At 42.2% G+C, this 23,738-nt stretch overlaps 1 protein-coding gene across 3 annotated transcripts in view; it reads left to right on the plus strand.

The window, feature by feature from the left end:
- The first annotated feature begins 275 nt into the window (after positions 1-275).
- Positions 276-23,738, plus strand: part of SMOC1 (SPARC related modular calcium binding 1) — a 128,720-nt gene continuing 105,257 nt past the window's right edge. For all 3 annotated transcript variants that reach the window (XM_021540752.2, XM_021540753.2, XM_021540755.2), the window contains exon 1: positions 276-464. In XM_021540752.2, the coding sequence (XP_021396427.1) occupies positions 360-464 (105 nt within the window). In that variant the 5' untranslated portion in view covers positions 276-359. The remainder of the gene's footprint in view (positions 465-23,738) is intronic.

Below are 23,738 nucleotides of genomic sequence, written 5' to 3' on the forward strand. Positions count from 1 at the left end.
GGCAGGCCCTATCCCGCGGGGCTGCCCGCCACCCTCACGCACGTCCGGCCGCCGGGCTCTCCAGGTGCCGCCGAGGGCTCCAGGTGCCAGGGGGACGGGCCCGCCGGCCGCCCCGCGCCCTCTGCCGCCCGCCGGTGGCGAGGGGCCGGGCGAGAGGCGGCGCGGCCCCGCCATTGGCGGCGGCCGCACGGCGATAGGCGCGCGGCGCGGTCAGTGCCGGCCGGCCCCGCCCCGCCGCGGCTTTATAACGGGCATCCCCATGGCCGAGGCGGGGAACCTGCTGCCGCGGGACCGGCGCTGCCGCACCGCCCGGGAGAGCCGCCTCTGCTGGCCGCAGAGCCGCGCCGCCCCGAGGGACGATGATGCCGCGGGCCTGGCGCAGCGCGGGGGCTCGCCCGTTCCTGCTGGCGCTGCTGCTGGTGCATCTGCCGCCGGGTCGCAGCCACCGAGCCACGGGGCCCCGGGTAAGTGAGCTGCCGCCCCGGCGCGGCAGGTCGCAGCGCCCTGCCCGGCCCGCCGCCCCCGCGCCCTGTCAGCGCCGCAGGTGGAGCCCCGGCCGCCGGGCAGCGCCCCCGGCCCCGCGCAGAGCCGCGCAAGGGCCTCCCCGCTCGCTTATTAAAAGCCGGGCATCGGCTGCATGCGAGAAGTTCATACACCGGTTATTAACTTGTTGGTATTTATTGCAGAAAAACACGGGAGGGGGGAAGTTGGCAGGCTGTGTTTTTATATTGCTCGTCTTGCATTTAATGTAGCCCCTGTTTCCAGCACATAGCTTTGGGACTTGTCTTGTTTTATGTTCCCAAGCAGGGATTAAATGAATCCTTCCAATAAAGTTAGATCCCGTCAGCCCAGGTTTCTCCCTGTAGGAGTCTAGCTCTTTTTTTTTTTTTTAATCTGACAATGCCTGACTCTTACTGGGACTGTTCATTTCACTTACCAAACTATTGCATTGCTCTGGGGGAGAACCCAACATTTTTCTAAATATGGTTCTCCCAGTGAGTGAGTGTTACCACTGCAGCACCACTACAGAGTAGCGTGAGAGTTTTCAATTATAAAGCTGCAAAGCAGTAGCCGTTCTTCAGCCAATGCTGCTGCACAGCTCTGGGGACGTGGAATAAACTTACCACTCTGCAGGCATGTTGGATGCGTGGGCCATGTGCATTTTTGACCCAGCCATCTAAAATGCTTGAAGTGTAGCGCCTAATTAACTTAGACCATAGTTAGGCAAGACTAGGAGTCTTTGAAATCCTTACTTGGCCAAAGTATAACAACAAGGGACTTTAGTGAAATGTTGTTTTTTTCCTAATAGAAGTGTTGTTTGACCATGAAGGCTATTAAATGCTTCTCAGAGCATACTACTGGCTGCACTGATGTTGTGTTCAGCTGTGCTGTGTAGCCTCTTTTATGGCCAGATGTGTAACAGCAGCTGTTCTGATCTCACCAGTTCTAAGTCAGAACTGGTGTGTGCCGTAAATTACTGAGACCTGCTTTAAAAGATCAGGAAACACAGGGGTTATGCATATCTTTATTACCTGATATCAAGCATAAACCTCAAAATCAGAGTGATTTCAAATAGAGGAGAACTTTAAAGTGATAAATAAGAGTCTGGCTGGATAATTAGGGTCTTCATTAGCACAAGTATCTAACTGCTTTAATGAAGAGCAATTGAAGCAAAATAAAAAAAAATCCTGATGGTAGTGCATAATTGTACAATGAGCCTGTATACCAAACAGTTTTCATATATACCATTTTTTATACTGTACTTTACAAGGCAATTTAATTGCTCCCTGTGCTGTGTTGTCTTGGAGTGGGAGCTGCTTCAGGGGAGTGGGAAACCAAATACAAAGGACTACTGATTTACTTTTTGCTTGAAGTAAGTACACTGAATTTGCTATTTCTTCCTTCATGACTGGGGAGAATACCAGCTGTGAACACTAACATCTGTAGTTCTGTTGGAAGATGTACCTTAAAGTTTTTACTTGGTGTTTTAATTTATGAGCTCTTAAATGGAAAGCTGTATATTTCCAGGATGTCTTACTCATGAAATCTGTCTTTTTGCCCCTCAAAGTGTCATGTGAAGGTGAGGAGTTTGATTTGCTTACTTGCAGCCAGGTTGATTGATATAAGCCCCTGAGCTTCATCTCTTGCAGCAATTAGACATTGCCAGTAAAGTTGTCATTAGTATAAATGTGGCATACTTTAGCTTCCAATAAAAAAAAAATACTTTATTATTAATTTCTTAAATAATGACTACCAGGTTACACCAGTATGTATTTCTCGTGCAGACTTCTGATCAGGAAGTCTCCCTGGCCAGGTGTCAGTGTTACAGTTCGGGCGATCGGATCTTGTAGGTATTCAAGTGCTAAGTGTGATACCTGCTCTTTTGCACTCTTTTCTGTATGGTAAGCACTAGAACTACAATATTTGCAAGCTAAAATTCTTTTAAAGGTGAACAACATTTTTTACTCATACTCAGTGAATTCAAATGACCAGCCACAATGCTTGAATCAAGTTCTAGATCTTCCTCCTTGCATTTCTCTTGCTATTGTAATTTTCTAAGATAGGCAGCCAGTACTGTTACTGTATACATAGACAGAAGAGAATGGCTTGCTACTGTTTGCAGAAAATGTTGAAAAACAAGAGGTATTGAAGAGAAATAGCTGTATCTACATCTCTTGTGCCAGTAAGGGATGAAACTTTCAGATTAAGTGAGTTCAGGATAATTACTTGAATACCAAGGTAAATTAAAAGTGCAGCTAGTACCTACAGGTCTGTTGAGGAGCTTCTGGCTCTCAAAAGATGTATGAAGCTTGCTGTTTCTTGTTATAGTGAAACTATGAGCAGTGATGTGAATTCCTCAGGCTTGGTGTCAGTGACTTGTAGGAAACATCTGGCTCTTGCATGTATGCTGTTGCCCAATGACAGTAAATAACAACTGTCCCAAGTGAAGCCCCATATGAAGTCTCGTATCATGTCCTAGATATAACTTGGAGGCCCAAGGCTGCTGTGTGACTTGTTTCCTCACTTGACAGACTCTAGTATAGTTTCTGCTGTTTTACACAATCACCTGGTCACTTCTACTTTTGTAGCTCAAAAGAGCATTGTGGGACTATACTTGAAAAATATCTGAAGGATGCTACCTTCTAGAAAAAGATAATCAGGCTTTATTTTCCATTCATATTTTCTTCCTGTGTTCCTCTTTCTCTCTGCTGGCATGAGATCTGGGGTGTGACACAAGCCAGGTCTTGCTGTTTCCCCCCATCCTTGAACCCAAAGCGATAGATGGGGAACTTGACCAGGCTGGCTCTTGCATCTCCTATTGTGTGGTGCATTTAAGCAGTATTCTTTCATAGCAGATTAAATAGATTGTGCCGCTAAGCTTTGTTTTCTGCCATCTGGACAATTAAGTGTGGCCTTTGTTTTTTTCTAGTTCAGAGAGAGATCTGTTTTGGCCCTCTGTTTTCTGAGTATAACTCCTGATCATTATGAACTTCATCTATGGCAGAGAACTATTGGTGGCAGTAATGACAAATACTAGCACAGAGAAATGATGAATGCTTGCAGAAGGCACACAGTGACTGCAGTGGTCAAAAGATGTCCCACAAATGGGCTTGGATTTCTGGGAAATTTGGGACCTGTACCCCTCCAGTGACTTCAGAGGACTAAAAGATGATAGGAGAGGACAGGGTTGTCATTATAATATTCTTTCTAGTTTCATGCATGGAAATGTTCATATTCTTCCTTGAAAGGCATACTGGTTGGAGATGGGGTAGATCCTTACAGTTCAGTGCTGTTAAAAAGGAAGGTAGTAAATAGTAAAATTGTAAAGCTACCAACAGAGTCCAGTGCATAAATTGGAGTGCCACAGAACATTGGGAATTTCCTGCTGCAGTTGGCTACTAGCTGGAACACTGAATAAGAATCTTGGTAGAAAATGCTGAAATGGCTCCTGCAGCTTTGTTGTCTCCTCTGGGAGGAGGCAGTAGCATTGCAGCTTATGCAGGAGTGGCACAAGGAGTGTGTTCTGCTCTGTGTCCACTCAGCCCCACAGGAAGGGTTCCACATTGCAGGTGTCTTTATGCATATCAAAATTAGGGAGTATATGTTCTTCATGATGGGAAGACATTACAAAAGGGTGTGTAATAAGAATATGAGGTAGAGGGCTTCATACACGGGAGGGCTGGAACAGAAGAATGAGTGTTAGAATAGGTTTTCAATGGCTGAATTTTGTTTCTTGTTTGAGCCTAATCACCATTCTGCATTGCAAAAGTCTACAGTAGTAACTAGTGACTGAAGCACTTTAATGCTTTTAGATTTCTTTGTCAATGGAGAGATTCATTTAACGAAGAAACAAGTACCCAAAGGCAAGTCTTCAGAAAAGAGATAGGACAGATTTGTTACTCTATGGAAAACAGATAGCTTGTTTTGGTTGGGTGAGGGATGTTTGTTACCCAGGTGGAAACTCTAATGATATATGCAGCTATGTTGCTTATTTCTCCTTTTTCCTTTTAGATCTTTAATGTTAGCCTAATTCGTTTATGTATATTAAAGAAACTGATCTGACTTGTGTTTTTTAAACACTGTGCAACTGTGTTGAAGAACAGGATTAATTCTTGTGTAGAGAAGTATTAAAACATTATGTTCCTATTGGAACAGAAGGCCCTGTTCTAAACAGAAAAACGTTGTAGGATTTTACTTGCTTTGTGTAATCTTAGAGTTGGTGTTTTAGCTGCCTGAGCTTCAGAGTTGGCTACAAGAATATTCCCACTCATGTTAATGAGCTGTGCTGTTAATGAAAGATTTCTGGCTAGCAAAAGATTAGGTACAGAAAAAGAAACTGCTCATGTATTTTTGCTGGTGGTGGCAGCAAGCTCTGTAGCTGGTGGAACACCTACAGTGATAACCTCTTGGACTAGTTTTTTAGTTTCTAGCTCTAGTGTGTTAAGGTAACCTTCACAGTGCAGAGCAGATGCTCTCTTGGCTTCTTTCATTTCCAGATGGCCTGAAGGAATTGGTAAGATGACTGTAAACTCATTTCAGTAGTGTAGTAGCTCTGAAATATTAATACTGCTATTTAAATATCTTAGATGTTCTTATCCTGCCATCTCAAACTAATTGCGACATTACTATGTCAAAAAAACCCCAAACAAACAAAACCCCATTTGTCTCTTACTTGGCTGGTGAATCCTAGTTCTTCTGGTGCTGGCACATCTGACAATGGAGTTAAGTGTTACACAATAAGCTTTATGCTAACATTAAAAGCTAAACATGGAAGCAATACAGGTGGAACCAAAGCTGATCCCTGAAGGCTGCTGTGCTGACTGTCATACTTAAGCATCCTGTGTGGCAGTGTGGTGGCTTCCTGTCAGTGTCCCCTGGCAGCTGCCACAATGTCTCTGGTAGTGATGCATCATCCAGGGACTTAGTGGCACAGCAGACCTTGAGCCAAGCTTGGTGTGCAGTGGGAATAGCTTACAGCTTTGGTCCTCAAGTCTCTGGCAGAGCAGCAGCTGTTGTGACTTAAACTATGGTGCTTACAAGCTTAAGTACTGTCATTGCATTGGTGGGACTCTAAGCTTCCTATGCTCATTTGTGAAAGCTCTTGTTTGTGAAGTTCTTGCTCTAACAGGGAAGGCTGCCATTGATGTGGGTGAATCTATTCCATGCCAGTGAATCTATTCCATGCTGGAGCTTTCTGGATAAGGTGGGAGGTCAGTGTGAGATGTTTGCTTATGCAGAGAAACTACCAGGGTGTGATGGAAGTAGTATGTAACTGGCTGCCTCTTCTGATTCGCTCACATGAGCAGTTACAACTTGTGTTCAGCAGCTTATATGTGAACCATGTGAAGCTTTCTGTGTGTGATGACATTACTGCTTGTAGGTATGAGGAAGAAGTACTCTGGCACCAAAACCCTGACTGAGAATGTAACTCAGGGCTTTTTTTTTTGTGTTGAGGGGAGGAGGCATTGTAGCTTTAGGAGAGTAACAATGAAAAAGCACAGTTAGTCACACCAGGGTGTAAAGTTTTATCCAGGACAGTGAAAACCACCCATCATACAAAAGAGTTCTTTGTATACGGCCTCATGCAGGCTATCAGCAGCACTTCAGCCTGAGACCAGCTTTCCCAGGATAAGGCCTTACCTTGAAACCAACCTCACGCCTCATATCCTGGATGCTTTTTCTCTTTATTAAAGTAGGTTCCTGATGCAATTTATGCTCCTGTGGGATGCTGCAGTAACAATATAGATAATGCTAGCAATATTAATGGGTTTTTGAAAAGAGTCATCTGCTTGTTTGGTGAGGAAAACATTGCCTCATATAGTAAGGCCTGCCTTCTGACCAATGCTATTTCTTAAAAACTTGAGGTGACAAATGTGTTTGTTATGGTTTTCTACAAGAACTGCTCCAATGGAAGCCTGTGCTGTCTGAGTAGAAAGTCTTCATGCTGAAAGTGCAGTCCCGACAGTGTCTCAGGTGACGATGGAGCAAACCGGCTTTGGTTTATGAAGGGATTCACTCTCTAGGCTGTGTGGTACTTTCAGGGTACTCTGGAGATTGTCCTGAGCCTGACTGGATGATGCCAAGGCATCAGCAGCAGCCTGGAATAACAACCTTGTTGGAAGATGTCCTGTCTGCCTCCCTGGAGATATTAAAGAACCGTGTAGATGCAATCCTGTGCCATGTGCTCTAAGATGACCCTGCCTGAGCAGGGCGGTGGGACCAGATGAGCCACTGTGGTCCTTCAAATCCTTCCAACCTGACCCACCCTGTGACTGTCAGATGTTCTGAGTCTGTCCTTAGAGCAGTGGCCTAGAAGGCCTCATAAGCCTCCAGCTGCCTGGACTGTCAAACTCTTCACTGGTGGTCTCCCAGCTGTAGCCTCCTCAGAAGGATATGCCTGGATGTTGGGTTTGTGCATTGTTGCCTCCCACTGGCTTGTGGCTGGGCCAGCTGCTTTTGAGGGCCCACTGACAGAACTTTCATTTGGAGTGGCATGTAGCTATGCAGCGGGCAAGTGAGTGGTAGGTGTGAAATGAGAACAAACGTAAGTACTTCCCCCCAAGGTCTGCGCCTAGAGATAGGAAAATAACACCAGTTACTATAGGAACAGAGGCTGCATCATTAAAGGTTGGCTCAGGGTTTTGGCAAGTAGAGTCTGGCAGCAAAGCCTAGACAAGCAACCCACCAGTGCTGCTGGCAGAGTCTTCATGCAGGTGGAGGAAGTCATACAGAAACTGGTGTGTGTAGGCAGATAACTTGCCTGCCATGGGCACCTGGACTCCCTTCTTGGGCTGGTGCTGAAGTTTTGTTACCTCTGGATGAAGTAAGTGAATGAATGTGAGCGGGGCATTGTACCCAAGTAACTCCACAGAGGACCATAGTGCTCACTGCCTGAGTATAGACCCAGAGCATGTGCCAGGGTTCTGTAAACTGCGTCGCCTTGCCTCATACACTTTGACTTGAAGTGGCTAAGGGGAAGGAAGCAGACTGTTTGTGTGCAACATTCCTTCTGTGCCAGGCATAGACTATTGAGGTTCTGTTCTATTAATCTGTTGAGATTGGCTCTGTAGGCTACATGGCAGTCCTTGTCAGTCTGAAGTTAAATTTGTTTCACTGCTATAAGACCATTGATCTAATATAATTTTTCTCTACTCTGAGTCTCATGACAAACTAAAAGAATGTAATTTTTCCCTACTCAGAGTGGAAGGAGTGTGCTCTTTCTGTGCCACTGAGATGTTGATGAAAGCTGGGGTTGAGGGAGTGATAAAAGTGAGGACTTTCTCATGGGAGAGCCTCTGATAGAAAGAATTATAGTAAGTGGAAAGGAAGGTGTATTGGGATAAGAAAGATGGGGAAGTAGGACAGATGAAATAACTTGTTTTTCTGCAGTTTTTCTTGGCCACTGGTCTAGCTAATGATAGTTGGAGTCATATCCAGAGGGAAGTGCTGATCCTTAAATAGGGAGGAGAGGTTCCAAACACTTAGTGGGCAGATTCTGTTTCAGAATTTCTCTTGGCCATCAGTCCTCTGTTACCATTACTCAGGTCACAGACTAGAAGGAATGTGGAAAATGTTGTCCATCTCTGTTCTCTTCCCTGTTTCATGACTGAGAGTTATCACTTGAATTGCACAGGGAAGCCATATTATGCCTTTTATTGAACAAAGTCCACTAACTTATCTGCTATATGTAGGCTTGTGATCATGGAATAGTGCTTGTTCTATAATTTCATGGAGTCCAGAATAGTTGCTTAACAACTTTTTCTTTGGTTATATAGAGAACCCAAAATATAAGATTATATGATCCTTCAGTTGTAATGCTACTACTTCAGGGTTTGATGCTCCAACAAATTAAAACAATCCAATACAGCCTCAATATAAAGGTAACTGTCTCAGATTCTATGGGTAGAGTGGGTTGCACAAGAAGCAGTGTGACCACTTAGGGTATGGAGGGGGAGTGAACTGGGAATCAAATAGATAAGGAAGCATCCTTAGGTGAAAACACCTGGTAGAGTTAGTGGTGTCCTTTAATGTCCAGATGTACACTATCTCTAGATCTTTCTTCTGTGTGTACCATATATATGCTAGTAAGAAACATATAGTATGGTAATCTTTTGTTGCAGCATAGACTCCCTTGAGTAGCATGAAGATTAAAGAGCCTACTCTAGCTAGTACATCAAACCACTTCCCTTCCCATTTCTTTGAAGCAGATTTATATGCATTCTACACTTGGGCTTAAACAAATACGTGGTGGAACTAGGTGCAAGTTAGGAACTAAAAAGCCAGAAGCTCTTGGGTGTAATTTCCAAGTGGAGAATATTAAATGAGTTGGAGTTTGTGGATTCTAGCCAGGTAAAGGGGTTTCTGTTTGAGCCAAGAAGCTGCTTCTGATTTGGGTCTAGTTACCATATAGAATGGTGGTAACTGTTGTTGGCTTCTGCCTGGAGTTTTGCATTTGGCTTATTCCTTTGCCCTTAAAAGTAAGCAGACAAGTGTTGCAAAAGTAGATGAGCTGTGTGCAAAATTAGCTTTTAAAAATGCGTATGCATCTGGAACACTAGAGGATTATAAACTCCAAGCTTGTAGGAAAATGTGAGCTTTAATGTGTGTGCATCTCAGGCTTAGTGGAAGCAAATTACTTCTAATGTAGAAATCTGTGAGACTGGTATGTGTAAAATGAACAGGGGTGTTAATGCAATAATTTTTTTGCTCCACAGTTCTGGAGATTAGCTTAATTTATTTGCCTTTGCGTGTCTTAACCTCAAAATATGTAAATCTAGAAGAACTTGATCCACCTTTTAAAATTAAAAACAATACCAGTATCTGCAGCCAAGCCTTTGGAGTTCTGTCAGGTAAGGGACTGGGTGGAAGTGCTGCCATATCTTCCTGCTGTTGTAATAAACTGTAGGCAACTGGATTGTCAGTGCTTCAGCTGGTGGTGTTATTTGCCCTCAATTGGCTGCAATGCATCTGAAATATTCCTGGAAATTAAGCTAGATGCAGAAATTTGTCTGACTAGAGCTTTAACATAACTTCTGAAAGTGGTTGCCATGAGATAGGATTTCTTAAATGCACTGCACACATGTAACTGTCCAGGGGTTTAGTTTTTGACCGTAAGAGAATGGTGCTTCTGGCTGCTGTACCTGAAGGCCTCAGGTTGTTCTAGAGGTGCTATCCCACAGCTTTGTAAGTAAAAATCTGAAGTGATGGCCAAGTGACATAGATAATACCTCATGGTGGAATAAGGTATTTCAGTAGTGGCTGAGCTACCTGACATGTCTCATGCTTTCCATAAAGGGGGTGAACTGAAGAATTTGGTATGATTTTTTTTTTTTTGTCAGAGTTCCTACACTAGCATTCCTTTGATTTTGTTGGTGTCTATGGGCTGTCTTTTCTTCTTTATTATTGCATAGGTGCAGAGAATATTTTTATGAGCTGGGATTGTACCCTTAGGTTTGCAAGTTAAAGCTGTCTTCTATGGGCTTTATCTTGTTAGGTGCTCTGTAGAGTCAGGGATATTCTGCTTCATAGAGTCTCAGTGTCAGTAACTGCTCTTGGACTCCCTTTCCCAGTTTAAGCTTGAACTGTAGAAGGAGTAGTAGTTTTAATTTCTATTTGCTGGTGGTAGTGTATTAATGATTGTTAAATCCATTGTCTAGAAGTATGGGAAAGTATGTCAGCCCAAAGTTTTTTTTTTTTTTTGCATGCTCATCTTCAGGAGTTTCCAGGGAGCTGAGTGGTCTCTTCACAGTGAGCTAAGAAAGTGATTTATTGTCCAACTTAGTGGTGCTTTTCTTTTTCTAAATTAAGGACTCATACATCAAGGTAGTCTAGTTGTCTCTGAAGTAATCTGTATGTTACTAGTTGTAGCTGTTGAAGACTTAAGTTTTCCAAGGCTTTCAGGTTTTGTCCTCTCCTCAGTTCCCCTGAAGGAACAAATGTATTAGTGGAAAAAAATTGTGCTCTGCCAGATTTGACCACCTATGCTACTACCCTTCTTAAAATGTGAAGTTGTTAAAATCTAACTGTTGAAGCTCTCCTGAACTTCCCATCTCACCTATTAATCATGTATACCCTGAAAAATCAGGATTAAATTTAAGGTGATTGATAGAGCTTTAAATAGCTGGACAAGGGAAACATTTGCCATTTTGTTACTAAAATAGAGTGTCTCTTAAGGGTGGATAGGACAGGGAGTGGAAAGCAATCAGTGTGAAACCTTGGCTTTTCTTGTCTTCTTCAATTGTCAGTGAGACTATATAAATGTCAGGATTTTTATTGTGAACAATAGATACCTAAAAGAGTTCCAAACTAGCTGGGTTGTGAAGAGAAGTTGAGCTTTTCTTTACCACGAAAGTGCTTCTTCACCTGAAGCGCTTTGGCAGCAGTATTGGAGCTGAAACTAGCTGTTGCTCATTAGCATACTGCAGTGTATGTTTTGCAGATTTCTAATCTGGATTTGAACGCACCCGTAGGACAAAGCATCCTAACTCATTTGCACTGTTTTGTAAAATCTCTTGGTGTGTAAACAGGTATGATGTGTAGCTGCTAGCTTTTATCCTAGGAGGATGAAGCTATCCTGGTTTGTGTGTATGTGGTTCTTGCATGAAAGTAATTTAAAAAAAAGTCAGTCCCAACTTCCAAATCAAGTTTGGCCTGTATAATCAGTTTAAGGAAAACACAGTAGGTCTTCTAGAACACTAGGAGCTTTTTGGTGCTGAAACTGGAACTGAGTGGGAGGAAAAAAATTTACCACACGTGAATAAATTTAAGCATTCCTAAAACCTGTCCCTCAACATTTCTGGATTTGGCTCAGCTGTATGACAAGTACATTTTGAGCCCCAAGATTTGAGGATCAGATCTAGCTTGAATAGCTGGTGTCATAAGCAAACTACGTTTTTAAGTTTCCTGTTGGAACTCTAAGAATTTACCTAAAAGTCCTTAGGTTTTGCTTCTAGTTCTGTTGGCAAACAAAACCAAAAATGTTTCCACAGCTGCTTCACGTAATTGAGGGACTTTTTCCCCAGCCCCTGCTGAAGTCCCAGAACTGGGGAGAGATCAGTAGTAGAACCTCATTCAATATGAAGAGAAAGGTTTGATTAAAAAAAAAAAAAAAAATCAAGCAACAGTGTGCTCTTGAGTGATTGACAGTCCCAAATAAAAAGTTCAACTCTAGGCAAGTTTTTCTCTGTAGCAAAGAACAGTGAACTACAGAGGCATAGCTCTTTTTTCCCCTCATGTTTGAAAAAGGTAAGTATTTTACCATATAAACTGTTCTTGCTGCTAAACTTCAAACCTTCTCAGGTATCCCATGCAACTCTTAGCTCTTTATTGCTTTTGTTAAGGAAATTTCCACATCTGACCTTAAGTGGAAAGCTTGTACTATAACTACTTCCAAGTTAGCCTGCCCATTAATAGTGTCACCTACAGAATAGCTTCTGACTAGCCTTTCCTTTGTGTAGACTCCTGTCAAATCTGCTTCACTCCCTCCAAGATATGTTCTCCCTGGGTGTGCCTCTGTTCAGGCAGGACAACGGGAGTTGGAGAACAGTTCTGAACTTGGTAGTTTTTGCTGAACTGTGCCTGAAACCTTCCTCCTGGTAAAGGTGTGTCCAATTTCAGGAATTCATGCTTTTCTTTGGAATCACTGGGGCAAGTAAATCAAGCTAAACTATATATATATTCCACTTGACACGTTTTCCTTCAGTTTATTCAGCATTGATAAACTCACTTATAAAGATATAACCAACCTTTCAGGGCAATGATTAAGTGTTGCATGTCAGAGCAAAAGCTAAAAATTATTTTCACTTCTTTCCTTGTCTTTACCTTTCATGAAACTGTGGAGAATATAAGCACTTGTATTCAGGAAATGCCAGAAGGCTGATTATAGATGTGATGATGTCACCTCAGATTAAGAGGACAAAATAGGGTGTTATCTTTGGCTTGTCTCTGGTTAGTATTTATTAGAAAGCAAACCTAGGGATTACCACAAACAGCCTAAGCCAAGCATGTCAGTTCTTCGCTGTATGGCAGATGATGTTCACGCATATCCATGCATTTCCTAAGGCAACCAATTAGGATAAATAAGAGGAGATAATCTTGTTAAATCTCATGCCAGTGTTCAGATGGGTAGAACTGTACTTATCTAAAATTGCTTTAGTGGGACTTGCTAGTGGCTTTTGTTTCACTAGCAGATGTTGATGTAAAAATACAAGACTCTCTTGGCATTTGTTTTATTGTGAGGTGATTGACACCAGTGCTAGGCATTGTTTACACAAAACATCTGAATGTAGTCACAACTGGATTCAACAAGATACTAAGTGACGACAGCATTTATAAATGCTGACACTGATGAATCTTGTTTAGTTGATGACCTATACTAAATTGCAATTAGGATTTGATGGATTTGAATAGAGGAATCCTCTTAAAATAGGGACAGAGTCTGAGGAAGCATTTCTTATGCAAAGTGCAGGAAGTACTTTCTCTTACTTTCCCCAGCTCTGACCTTGTTTTTTCTGATGAAGCAGCTGCTGCAGTATCAACTCTTTGACTGAAACTCTTAAGCTGCTGCCCTGGTTTCTTATTCATCTTGAGCACTTGGCTTAGAGCTTCACAGTGAAGGAAAAGCACCAGGAAGTTTCCCCTTACTTAAGGGAGCGACATGCCTCTTAGATATTCATTGAGGAGGAAGCTGATGGTACCCAGTGACATCTTGTTCTCAGCTGGGGATTATTAGAATGTACAGCTAACTCTTGGGAAATATTTCTAAATGTATTATAGGGCAACATGTATGTTATATCTGGTGCTGTATGCAGAGTCTGCTCTGCTTGAACAGTTTTAGTTGGACTTCCTGCTTTCAGACAGTGAGCTTTATTTGGTGGAGGCTTCCCTTCAAATGTGATTCCTGTTTGGGGAAAGTTTTTGTGGAAATTGAGTAAGATTAGTCATCCCACTTTAAAGCTCAAATGGCACTGATTCAACAAATGCTACAAGATACTAAAGAGACAACTTTGAAGGGTTGAATGAATATCTGGTGTCTGTCTCAGTTGAAGCTTGTAATTCATTTTGGTTATTACAATCTAAGATCTTGTGCTAGAAAAGGTCAACAGTTCTGGAAAGACAGGATAGCTCAAAATCTCTGAGTTGGTATCAGACAGTGACAAAATTAAACAGAACTGTAATTAATCACTTGCATTCACTTAATTCCCCATTCCTTCCCTTGGTTCATTTATTTACTGGTTTATTCACTTATGCCAGAGAAAGCTGCATTTCTAGATTTCAGGCCATCCCTGTATTTCTTAAGCCTCACTGATGCTACAGTGCCTCTAATGACGAACAAGCACCAAGTTGTGCTTGGGTTGCTTGACTGGAGCATGGGCTGTTCTTGACTGGAGTATGAGGATTCTGCCTAGAATCTGCAAACTGGGAATGTTTCTGCTTTTGTCCTTGCTTGTGTGGTTGGTTGACGTTTCCCAGCTGCCAGAGCCCTCCTCACTTCTTCCTGTGCTCCAGAATCGGTTTTTCTTAGAGACTTCAGTCTTCCAGAAAAAAATCTGCTCCATCATGGCCTCTCCATGGGATGCAGCTTCCTTCAGAAAATATGACCTGCTCTGCTGTGGCATCCTTTCCAGAGGCTGCAGGGCAATACTTGCTTCTTCGTGTTTTTTTTCTGTGGGCTGCAGAGGAATCTCAGCTTTGGTATCAATAGCACCTCCTTCACTGTTCTTGATTGTGCTGTGGCTTCTCTCTTCCTGCCCTGCTCCCCATGCCATGTGACATTTTGCCCTTTAAGTTTGCTTTCAGAGGCACTGTCAGCCTGGCTGATGGGCTGCTCTTTGGCCTGTAGTGTGTGTGGTATGGAACCAGCTGTGTCCAGCACAGGGCAGCTTCTGACTTCTCATGGAGACACTTCTGGAACTGCTGCCAAAACTTTGCCATGTAAACCCAATATAAGTGGTCAGGCAAGGTTCTACACTGTGAATCAGCATTGCTGCTTTTGCAATGCTGCTTTGGATTGCAAAGCTCCCAGCAGAATTAGCAATGGTTTTGTTGTGCTTCTGAATTTCCATGGAGTTCACATATGAGTCAAACTGGTTGTGCCTTGAAGTCACCTGCTGCAGTCCTTGTCAAGGCAGTGTGGATGTCTAGAAGATGTTCCATGTGGTTTTGCTGTGAAAGGTGACACTACACCTAAGCATTATTAGAGATGTTGTCTAGTTCTAATCTGTGCTTTTAATATTTTAAGATGTAGCCTCAAGTTGACTGAATACTTTTGACTTCTGTTTCCTTATGAGTGTAGATTGCAGATTGATTGTGTTACTCTGTTTTTTCCATATGAATGCCTTTACCTCCAGAGCACTGCAGTTCTGTACTATTTGCAAACAACTGTTTTGGAGGCATGTGTGTGATTTATGGGAGGTTCCTTACTTTCATAGTAAGGGGAAAGCCTGATCACGTTGAAGTTCTTTGGGGTTCTAGCTTCTATACTACAGGTGTTTCAGATCATGGCATATAGATGCAGGTTCTCTGGCAGTGAGTTGAGTGCTAAATCCTACATGAATTCAAGCACCTACATGCTATTCATTTCTAGCTCCATGAAGAGCCTATGAAAATTTTGATATGGCAGGGCTGTCACATCCAAAGGTAGGGACTGGCTTTTCATCTTCCCCATTTAGAAGAGGAAGAGACCACACGGTTAGTGGTAAGTGCTATAACTGGTACCAGAATAATTCAGAAAAAGGACTGCCAAATATTGCATCTCCTGACAAACTTTGACCTGGGAAACTTACAGAAGCTAGTAATTTTGTTCACCAACAATCTCCAAACAGGATAGGAATAAATGTTTTTAAGTTTCCAGAATCTGACAACTTCTAACATTTTAATCTGAGAGTTTAAGCCTTTACCAAATAGTTTCTCAAAGCCTCATGAAAACTAAGCCACTGCAGTAATTCACAAACACCGACCTTACACTTTAAAGCACTAATGAAACTCTATTACTTTACTGGCATTGTGTGAGTCCTTTTGGCAGGATATAGTTGAAGGTACAAACTTTAAGTAAAATATAGTAATTAAAAAAAAATCTAGATATAGATGTACCACTGCTTAAGATTGTTCGCATTTAGTTGTAACAGGCAACAAGGTTTCCAGGTTGTTTTTCTGCCCATAAACGATGGTTTATGCTGCATCCATTCTGTGGTCTGTGTTTTCAAGCTCATGTCCAGGCATGTTTTCTGATCCCTGGCTTGTGTTGAATGTGTTGCTTTGGCCTGCTGTGGCTGGACTAACCAATCTTGTCTTCCAGTTGTAAGGCTGGAGTTGGATTTAGTCACTTGTCTTGGTGGTCAAGTCTGGACGAAGAGCAGCTACTGAAGGTGGTCTAGGCAGCTCTGGCCTCCTGGTTGTAGTGCTGACACATTGTGGAAGTGGAGCAGCTTTTAGAGTGTAGAGGTGTCATTAAGATACTGAAGTTGCTGACAGCCAGCCTGTGCTGGCTGTAGGGATGGACCATGCTGAAAATGGGCTCTTTGTTTCTACTGGCTTAGTACCTCCTGTTATCAGGCAATTTAAAACACTTGGAAGTGCTTCAGGTGTTCCTTGTGTGCCACATACTAGTGAATTAAGTAAAGTTAACTTTTGAAATAGCTTGTAAAAGCACAGTAATTAAAAAAACCATGGCTGCTTGTAGCTGTTATCTTTGGGAGACTGGACACTCGGCTTTGTTACAGTAGGTACATTTCTCCTATTTCAGAAACCCAGCTTCTTCATTGTTCTCAAAGACTAGTTTGTTAGCTCATCCCACCATCCATATGCTTGTACATCACTGGATTAGATGTTGGTTCAGTGATAGTACCTGGTATTTGGCTCTAAGCAAGAGGTGATGGTGTGACATAGGAACAGTTAAGTGCGCCAGCTGAAGTCTGGAAGTGCTAGTTATGAACTTTAGTGCTGTCCTATTATGTAACTCCCATGGAGAAAGGATTTACAGCTCTGACCTTCTGCTGCAAGTTAAAGCATTGCTTTCCTTTCCAATACTCTTAGGAGCTATACTGCTGTATCTATGCTTACCTTATGTTCAGAGTAATGAGCTCTAACTTTTTTTTTCTGTTTGTAATACAAAGTTATTCATGCTGGCTCCTTAGAGAAAGAAGAACTTGTGTACTCACCGTGAGCTGACATCTAAGAAAAGGAAGAAATGTTAATATCTACTAAAATCACAGTAGACCCCTAGTCCACCCAGATTTGTGTTAAAAGTTGCTATGTTCTGTTATGATGTTCCAGGCAAGTGTTACATGCATGAGAAGTAACTTCCAACAAAGTGTAAGACAAACGATTTCTTTAGCCTATTGTAGTAGGCTAAGGCTCTATGTGGAATTTGTTTAATAGAGAGGATTTATCCCCCCTGTCCCCCATGAATAGGGTTTATGTCTCAACGCAAGAGCAGACTTCTTTGCTAATGTGCAGTGATGAAGACCAGTTCAATGTGAGACTAGTTAAGGGTGTCTTGGCTGACTTCAGTTGAAGACTCGACTTTCATCACAGGTACACTTTGCTGGTGTCCTGTGCTGGCAAAACTTCCTATCTGTGCTGTATCTCGTGTAGATCTAACTGAACACAGGTCTGTCTGCAAGAGTTTATCTTCTAGAAGAAAACTATCCATCTCTCCAGCAGAGATCTGGGGTGACTCATATGTCCCTATCTTGGCACTATGATTAGTTTTATCTTGCCACTTGTTTGGAAGCTTTCCCTGCAAACCTAGTGTAGTGGTTGGTGGGTAGATCCAGATAGTTTACATGTACTTTTGAACTCTGCAAGGATGCCCACCTTTGCTAGCAGCTCTACAAGACATATCTGTGATCTGACAAGGGTATTGCCTGGACTTCATGAAGTCGGGTTATGACCTAGAAGTGCTTTGAACTGGCATACCTGGTCATGTTGTACTTCCACTTAATGAACTGCGCAGTGGGATTGTATCACACTGGTTTATGACACTGCTGTGTCCTGCCCTGAGCAAGCTGGTTTCAAACTGAATGTGGAGCAGCACTTGAGGGGATGATGTGGCTCCTCAGAACATTGGAAGAGTTATCCACAATGCACTAGGAACTGAATTTTCAAGAGGTGTTTGTGGATGGCTTTGGCCCCATATGTACCCTGAAAAGTCTTTTTCTGAATAGGGAAAGGAAACCAAACCCTCGGGTGTGATGAACTAGATCTAGCCTAGCTAGGGCATGCTATTTAATTTAGGCTTTTAACATCTATGTTCTTTCTGCTATTAAGTCCTATGGCCAACCTGTGCAAAGCTCTTGACAGCTACTTTTTATTTTCCATTGTCAAATATTTAAGTACTTCCTCGAAGTAGAATAGTGAGATGATTCTGGTGAGTGCAGGGCTTCTCTGTTCATCTGTTGCTTGTTAAATATGAATGAAAGATTGTCAGTTGCCCTCAGTTCTCCTTGCTTAGGTTTGCAGCATGGGAAAGTGGAAATCTGTAAACACAGTATGTTAAAATATTGTCTGCAAGCATGAGCAAGGCCCTTGATGGAAATGAGGGAAGTAGATCTGGAATTTGTAGTGATATTGAATATAGCCTGGAAGGAAAGGAGAGATTATTGGTGTCTGCATACGAAGCAGAGAATGCTCAGAAATCCTTTCTGCTGTCTAAATTACCAAAGAACTTAAAATGAGATGGCAAAAAGTTGACCAATGTACACAGCGATGTGTCAGGGTGGGGATACACATACATTCCCACATATGTGGGAATACACACACATATAGGTTGATGTGATTTCTGGCTTGATTAGGTGAATTGGCTGATGTAAGCTAAAGGCTGAAATCTTGCATGGAGGCTGTTATGATAACCGTAGGATGTTTTTCATGTGGTTCTAGGCATGAGCATCCAGTGGTGATGTGATCCCTGTGGAGGGGGAGCTTGGTGTAGAGGGAGCTGATAGGGAAGTCCGAGTTCCCTATAAGCAGAGGTCCAGGAGTGTCCCTCACCCAGAATCCTGCCCTCTCGTGGCCCTGGCTGGGGGGAATGGCTGCCCTGTGACCCGGAGCAGAGCCTCGGGCGTGCTGCTCAGCAGGACGGGGAGCTTCAGGGGTGTGCTGAGCACACAGCTGTGCTCTGGCCATGTGAGAGAGGTGTGAGGAGGAACAGTGGAAATCATCCAGGAAACACATCCCAAGCTGAATTATTGAATATTATGGGATGCTATCCAGAAGCAAGATCTAGGGGTACTCACTCACACCTTTTTAGTCACCCTTTCTGAGAGGAGCCCTCTGTGGAAGAGTGGCAGCATTCCCTTCTCAAGAGCCTGGAGGTTTGGGCAAAGAATCGGATACTTTGATGATAAAATGGAAAGCTAGCCAAGATGGAATTTCAGAATCACACAATGCAGAACTGCATCAGCAGCGTGGTAAAACCTGTTTCACCTCAAACCATGTAGATAAAATCCACATCACTTTATTTACAGTACCATGGAAGACTGTGCAGACTTGGGAACTTGGATCAGCTGGAGGTCTATATGTGCAAGTTAGCTACAGGGGTACTCTCCTAACCTCTAGGTTAATCTCCAAAAGGAACTGTTTAGCTTTGAATGCTGTTCCCTGTGTGCTCTCTAACACTTTCTTGTTCTTTTGATGAATAAAACTTAGGATGTTCAATGTTTGTGTGGCTATAGAAGGTTAAAAGGTGTTGGGTTGGCTGTCTCTACTTGCTTACTACCAAGAAGGAAAACTGGTATGTGCCTTGACTTTCCAAGATCAAAACAGCTTGCAAGACTCTGCCTTTAATCTTTAAATTTTCTGTGGCTTCTAGTAAGGATGTATTAGTTCAATTTTCATTCAGCATGCTGTTGGTGAAAGTTTATTAGATGCTTTAATTCCACTTGAACAGTCTGCCTGACCAATAGTATAATTAATTGACCATTTGTGCCACTTAGAGGTGTAGGCATTGGTGTGCAGCATACTGATAAGGTTTCTCAGAGATGGCTTTCTTACATGCTAGTTATAAAGTGCTTTGAACTGGAAATTGAGCAATTACCTCTGGAAGTAACTAAAAAAGGCTAGTGGAAGATGTAGCTGGATGATAGTATTGAATGAAGAAAGATTGGGTTATGCATGTGGCTTTTGAAGACAGTCTCAAGTCCCATCTGAGCATGCTTTTGGATTGGAGGATATCTGTTCTCGTAATTTGCTCAGGTTGTTTTAAGTTGGACAACTCCTAAATTGCTTCAACATGGTAAAAAACTGAGTCTAGAATGCAGTAAGACTTCTATTTTCTCTTTAGACTGTGTTCTTTGAAGTGGTGCTCCCCCAGTGTGTTAAGGCTTTGTACCAAGAATTGAAGGATTTAAATTCACTAGGCTTAGCATCTTTGCACTTCAACAAAGTAAATCACAGGCTTTGTAAGGACTTTGTTTTAAAGTTACCTTTTCCTATACTAATACAGTGGGTGTATAATTGCCGAAATACCCACCTGATGCTTATTTTTTCGGTTCAGTGATTTGTTTACTTCAGTAGTAAGAGAAAGCAGTTGTTGAACAAATGTAGTGTGGTGTCTGTTTTTCCTACCCAGCTTACAACAGCTTTGCATTTCCTAGTTATAAAGTATCTAAACTTGCTGTGTAGTGCTTCTGCACCCGCAGGGCTGGACGACTGAGGAGTTAAAGCACATGCTGACTACTGTGTCGGTCTGTACAAGGTGGGCTTGTCCAAATAAGAAAGAGGTGAAGATAGAAACTAGTCAGATTCTGCTCAAGTCTAGTAACTGAATTTAGCAGGTGAGAAAATCCTTTAAGGCTCTCAATCACTCTTTCAGCAGATCTTTGCTCCAGTAATTAAGTGTTGAATTGGAACTGTTCAGCTTCTGCTTTTATCGTGGATGCTTCACTTGGTTATGGTTGTGTGCCTGCATTTATCCAGCCAACCCTGTTTGATACCGAGCTTGCTGGACCTTCCTGTGCTGGATGGGGAAGAGCAATACTGAGGTGTCAAAACGGTTCCTAAAGCAGGCATGTGACTTCTGTAGCTTCTTTGAGCACTTGGCTTGGGTGCATCTGCCAAAGCCTATAAATGCTTGATCGTCTCTTCCTGCATAAGTATACTAAAGCTGGATTGTCAAATGTGTGCATATTGTGCCACAAATTTGTAGAGTGGGAACAACCCAAAGGAATCACCCTGAAAGTCTTCAAGAAGAACCTATGCAAGTTGTGAGCCATTTTGAGAATTAAATGCCACATCAGATTGGGCACTTTTTTCTGTTCTTGTCTGCCCCTTTTAGATTGAGACTTTGAAGGAGGTCATCACCTTTTTGAATGTGCTTCCCCATTGCTTGTTTTGAGGTGCCTTACTTTATTTCTGTTACTAGTTAAGTGGATAAACTGTTTATTTTTTTCTTTTGCAGAGGAGCTACCATGTGTTTCTAGCCTTAGGGCTGAGAGGAAGTGCCATCACTTGAAGCAAAACCAAACTCATCCTTCACTGCCTCTCCCAGTGCTTTCTATCCCACAGGTTAGTTAGGTGATATTGAAGAAGAGTGCCTGGATCTTCTGTGTTTTGCTAACCTCAAAGGGTACTCCTTTGAGATCCTAAATGGTACTTGGTTCTGCTCAAGTTGTGTTGGTGCCCTGTTTACACTTAGTGTGCCCCAAAGGTGGGAAAGAGAAGACAGGAATGTCAAGTATCTTCAACTTGCCAGAGGATGTGGTTAGGTAACTTAAGGGGATTTTCAAGTCTTTCAAACAATGAGTAAACATGTCAAATGTGATGGAAAACTCCAGAGTCTTACATGGATGCTCTAAGTCTCTTTGTCAAAATTGGAGCGTCAGGATGGTGATGAATTTCTACTTTTGAGCAGTCCCCTTTGATAGGGAAGGTACCAACTGTTGTCAGAAGGGCAAGCAGGGTGTTGCAGCTCAGTAAAGCCTCTCTGCTAATGAGGGTTAATATTTTATGTTTTTTGGGTAAGCTACTAATGAAAAGTTAGTTTTATAACAAAGACTGGCATGTTAATCTTAGGTGGAATTTGAGACTTGGATCCATGCAGTTTAATTACTATATTTAGATTATTACATATGTAACCTCTATAAAAGCCCAAACAAGTCAAGTAACTCCACAATAAGCATGCCACTTAGCCACTCAACTGGACTGACTCTAGCTTTGGTACCTTTGGTTCCTTTTTGCATATTTCTACCTAACCTTTCCTTCGCAGATAAAAAATTGAGGACAGTATATAATGGTAATCTGTCTTGTCCACAGTGCAATACTCATGCAGGAGTGTAAGAGAACAGTAATAGGTTTTTTGGTTAACCCTCTCTCTTGAAGGGTGTTGCCTGTACTGGTTAAGTTAAAGCAATAGCACTGCTTCATTCCCTGCTGTCCAGTGTTATTCCCTTTATTTCCTATGTTAGACACTCAGCAAGTGCTTCCCTATAGTTCAAACACTGCATGTAAATGAAACCACAGCTGTAATTGCTCAGAGGTAGGAGGAAAGAGCTCTGAGGTGTAAGGAGTTAAGTATGTGCTACACCTGTCCACAGTCTGCATTATCTACTCTTTTCTTAGATGCTAGTAACTCTTGGTTAGTAACTATAAACATGACTGGAGGCTGAGGGAGAACAGCTTTCCAGGCATTAAATGTCTGAAGAATGGTGATAGATTGTGTTGTCTTTTATCTTTTCTACTAGCTTGTTTTGTGAATTTGAGTGAGTTACCATCTCTAAAGCTTTTCACCTAGAGTGGGATAATGCCTGCCTTCCAGGTATGTGTCAGAGCCCTTTTCCTAGTAAATGTGCTGTAGTCCGCAGATAAAAGAAGTCTTAGAAGTGCAAAACCTCTGAAGCTGCACAGCATTCGTATAATATATCCCCAGTAAACAGCTATTTGGCAATGTTTAATGCAATTTCCAGGTAATGAGGGATGTTTTAAACTGTTTTTTTTACAAGTCTACTTTATTTCATAAGAGGCAGCCAAATATGTATCCTGTTGCATTTGAATGATCCTAGTTGTTCCTGTTCCTAAATAGGACCTCAAATTATTCTTGTTCAAGTGATGCACAGCACCTAAGAGAATTTCTGCCTGAAAGCTCAAACAAGAGCAAAAAATGTTTAGGGTATTTTTGTGTCTGTGTTGCCTTGGGAACTGCAGAGTTGAAGCTCCTTGCCGTTGTAGGCATGGGTACCAAGCTGGTGCCATATATTATCACCATGTAAAACAATTCTTAAACCAGTAAAAAGTTACAGGATTTCTCTGGTGTTTCTGATTTATTAACAGTTTCATTTAATTAAAAGTAATTAACTTAGCTTTCTCAGGCAACATTCACTCTTCTTGGGAAGAACTCAAGCGTAGCAATCTGAAGAGGTCAGTGGACTTGAGAATCCCAATTCCATATGGTTAGGACACAGATATTCTTCCAGCACCTGAACCCAGTGCAGGTAGTTTATATGGTGGGGGAAATTCTAGAGGTTAGTGAATGGTTCTGCTCATGATGACTGTAAAAATAACTTCTCTCACAAACAAGCTGTTGAATAACCTCAAGCTGATTCCTTTATTAAAAAGGCACACAGCAACAAGAAATTTAGGGAATTGTCCCATTCAACTACCTACTGTATTCTGACTACTAGTTTAATTCTTTGATATCTGACTCTACAAAGCCTCTGTATTCTGGGAAATATCCTTTGCATACATGGGCATTGCATACAGGTAATAGAAATACCTACCTGAATAGTGAGAACATCTATGAAAAAAAGTTATTGTAGGAGCTTATCAAGTGCTTATTAGGTACCTCAAAGCAGAACTTAAGTGATATTTCTACAGTGGAAGTGTGGTATGTATTTGTGGGGAACAGTTTGCTGTGGCTCTAGCATCCTGTTGGTGAAACTAGACTGTGTGAATGCAAAAAGCAGTGTGTTCAGGATTGTGGTGCTACTGCTTTTGATGGGCTGGTGCTGGTCAAAGGGGTGGAAGAATAACTGATTTTTGGTGCTCATGGGGAGAAGAATGATTGGTGTAAGCCCGAAAGGGGTAAACTTTATCAGAAAAGACTTATGCTGGGGAAATGATTTTCAGTAGAAAATGGAGTGAGATGCTCAGGGATAAGATGATAAGTCTGAAGTCAACAAGCTAGCTAGAGTGAATCTGTCAGGCAGGTCGCTAATTATAGATTGCCTGAATTAATCCATTATGGCACAAGTCCATTTGGGTAGCCATTGCTATGGATGTTGACTCCTGTTTTGAGGAATCCTGGC

The sequence above is a fragment of the Lonchura striata genome, chromosome 6, assembly GCF_046129695.1.
Source record: "Lonchura striata isolate bLonStr1 chromosome 6, bLonStr1.mat, whole genome shotgun sequence".
Lineage (NCBI taxonomy): Eukaryota > Metazoa > Chordata > Aves > Passeriformes > Estrildidae > Lonchura > Lonchura striata.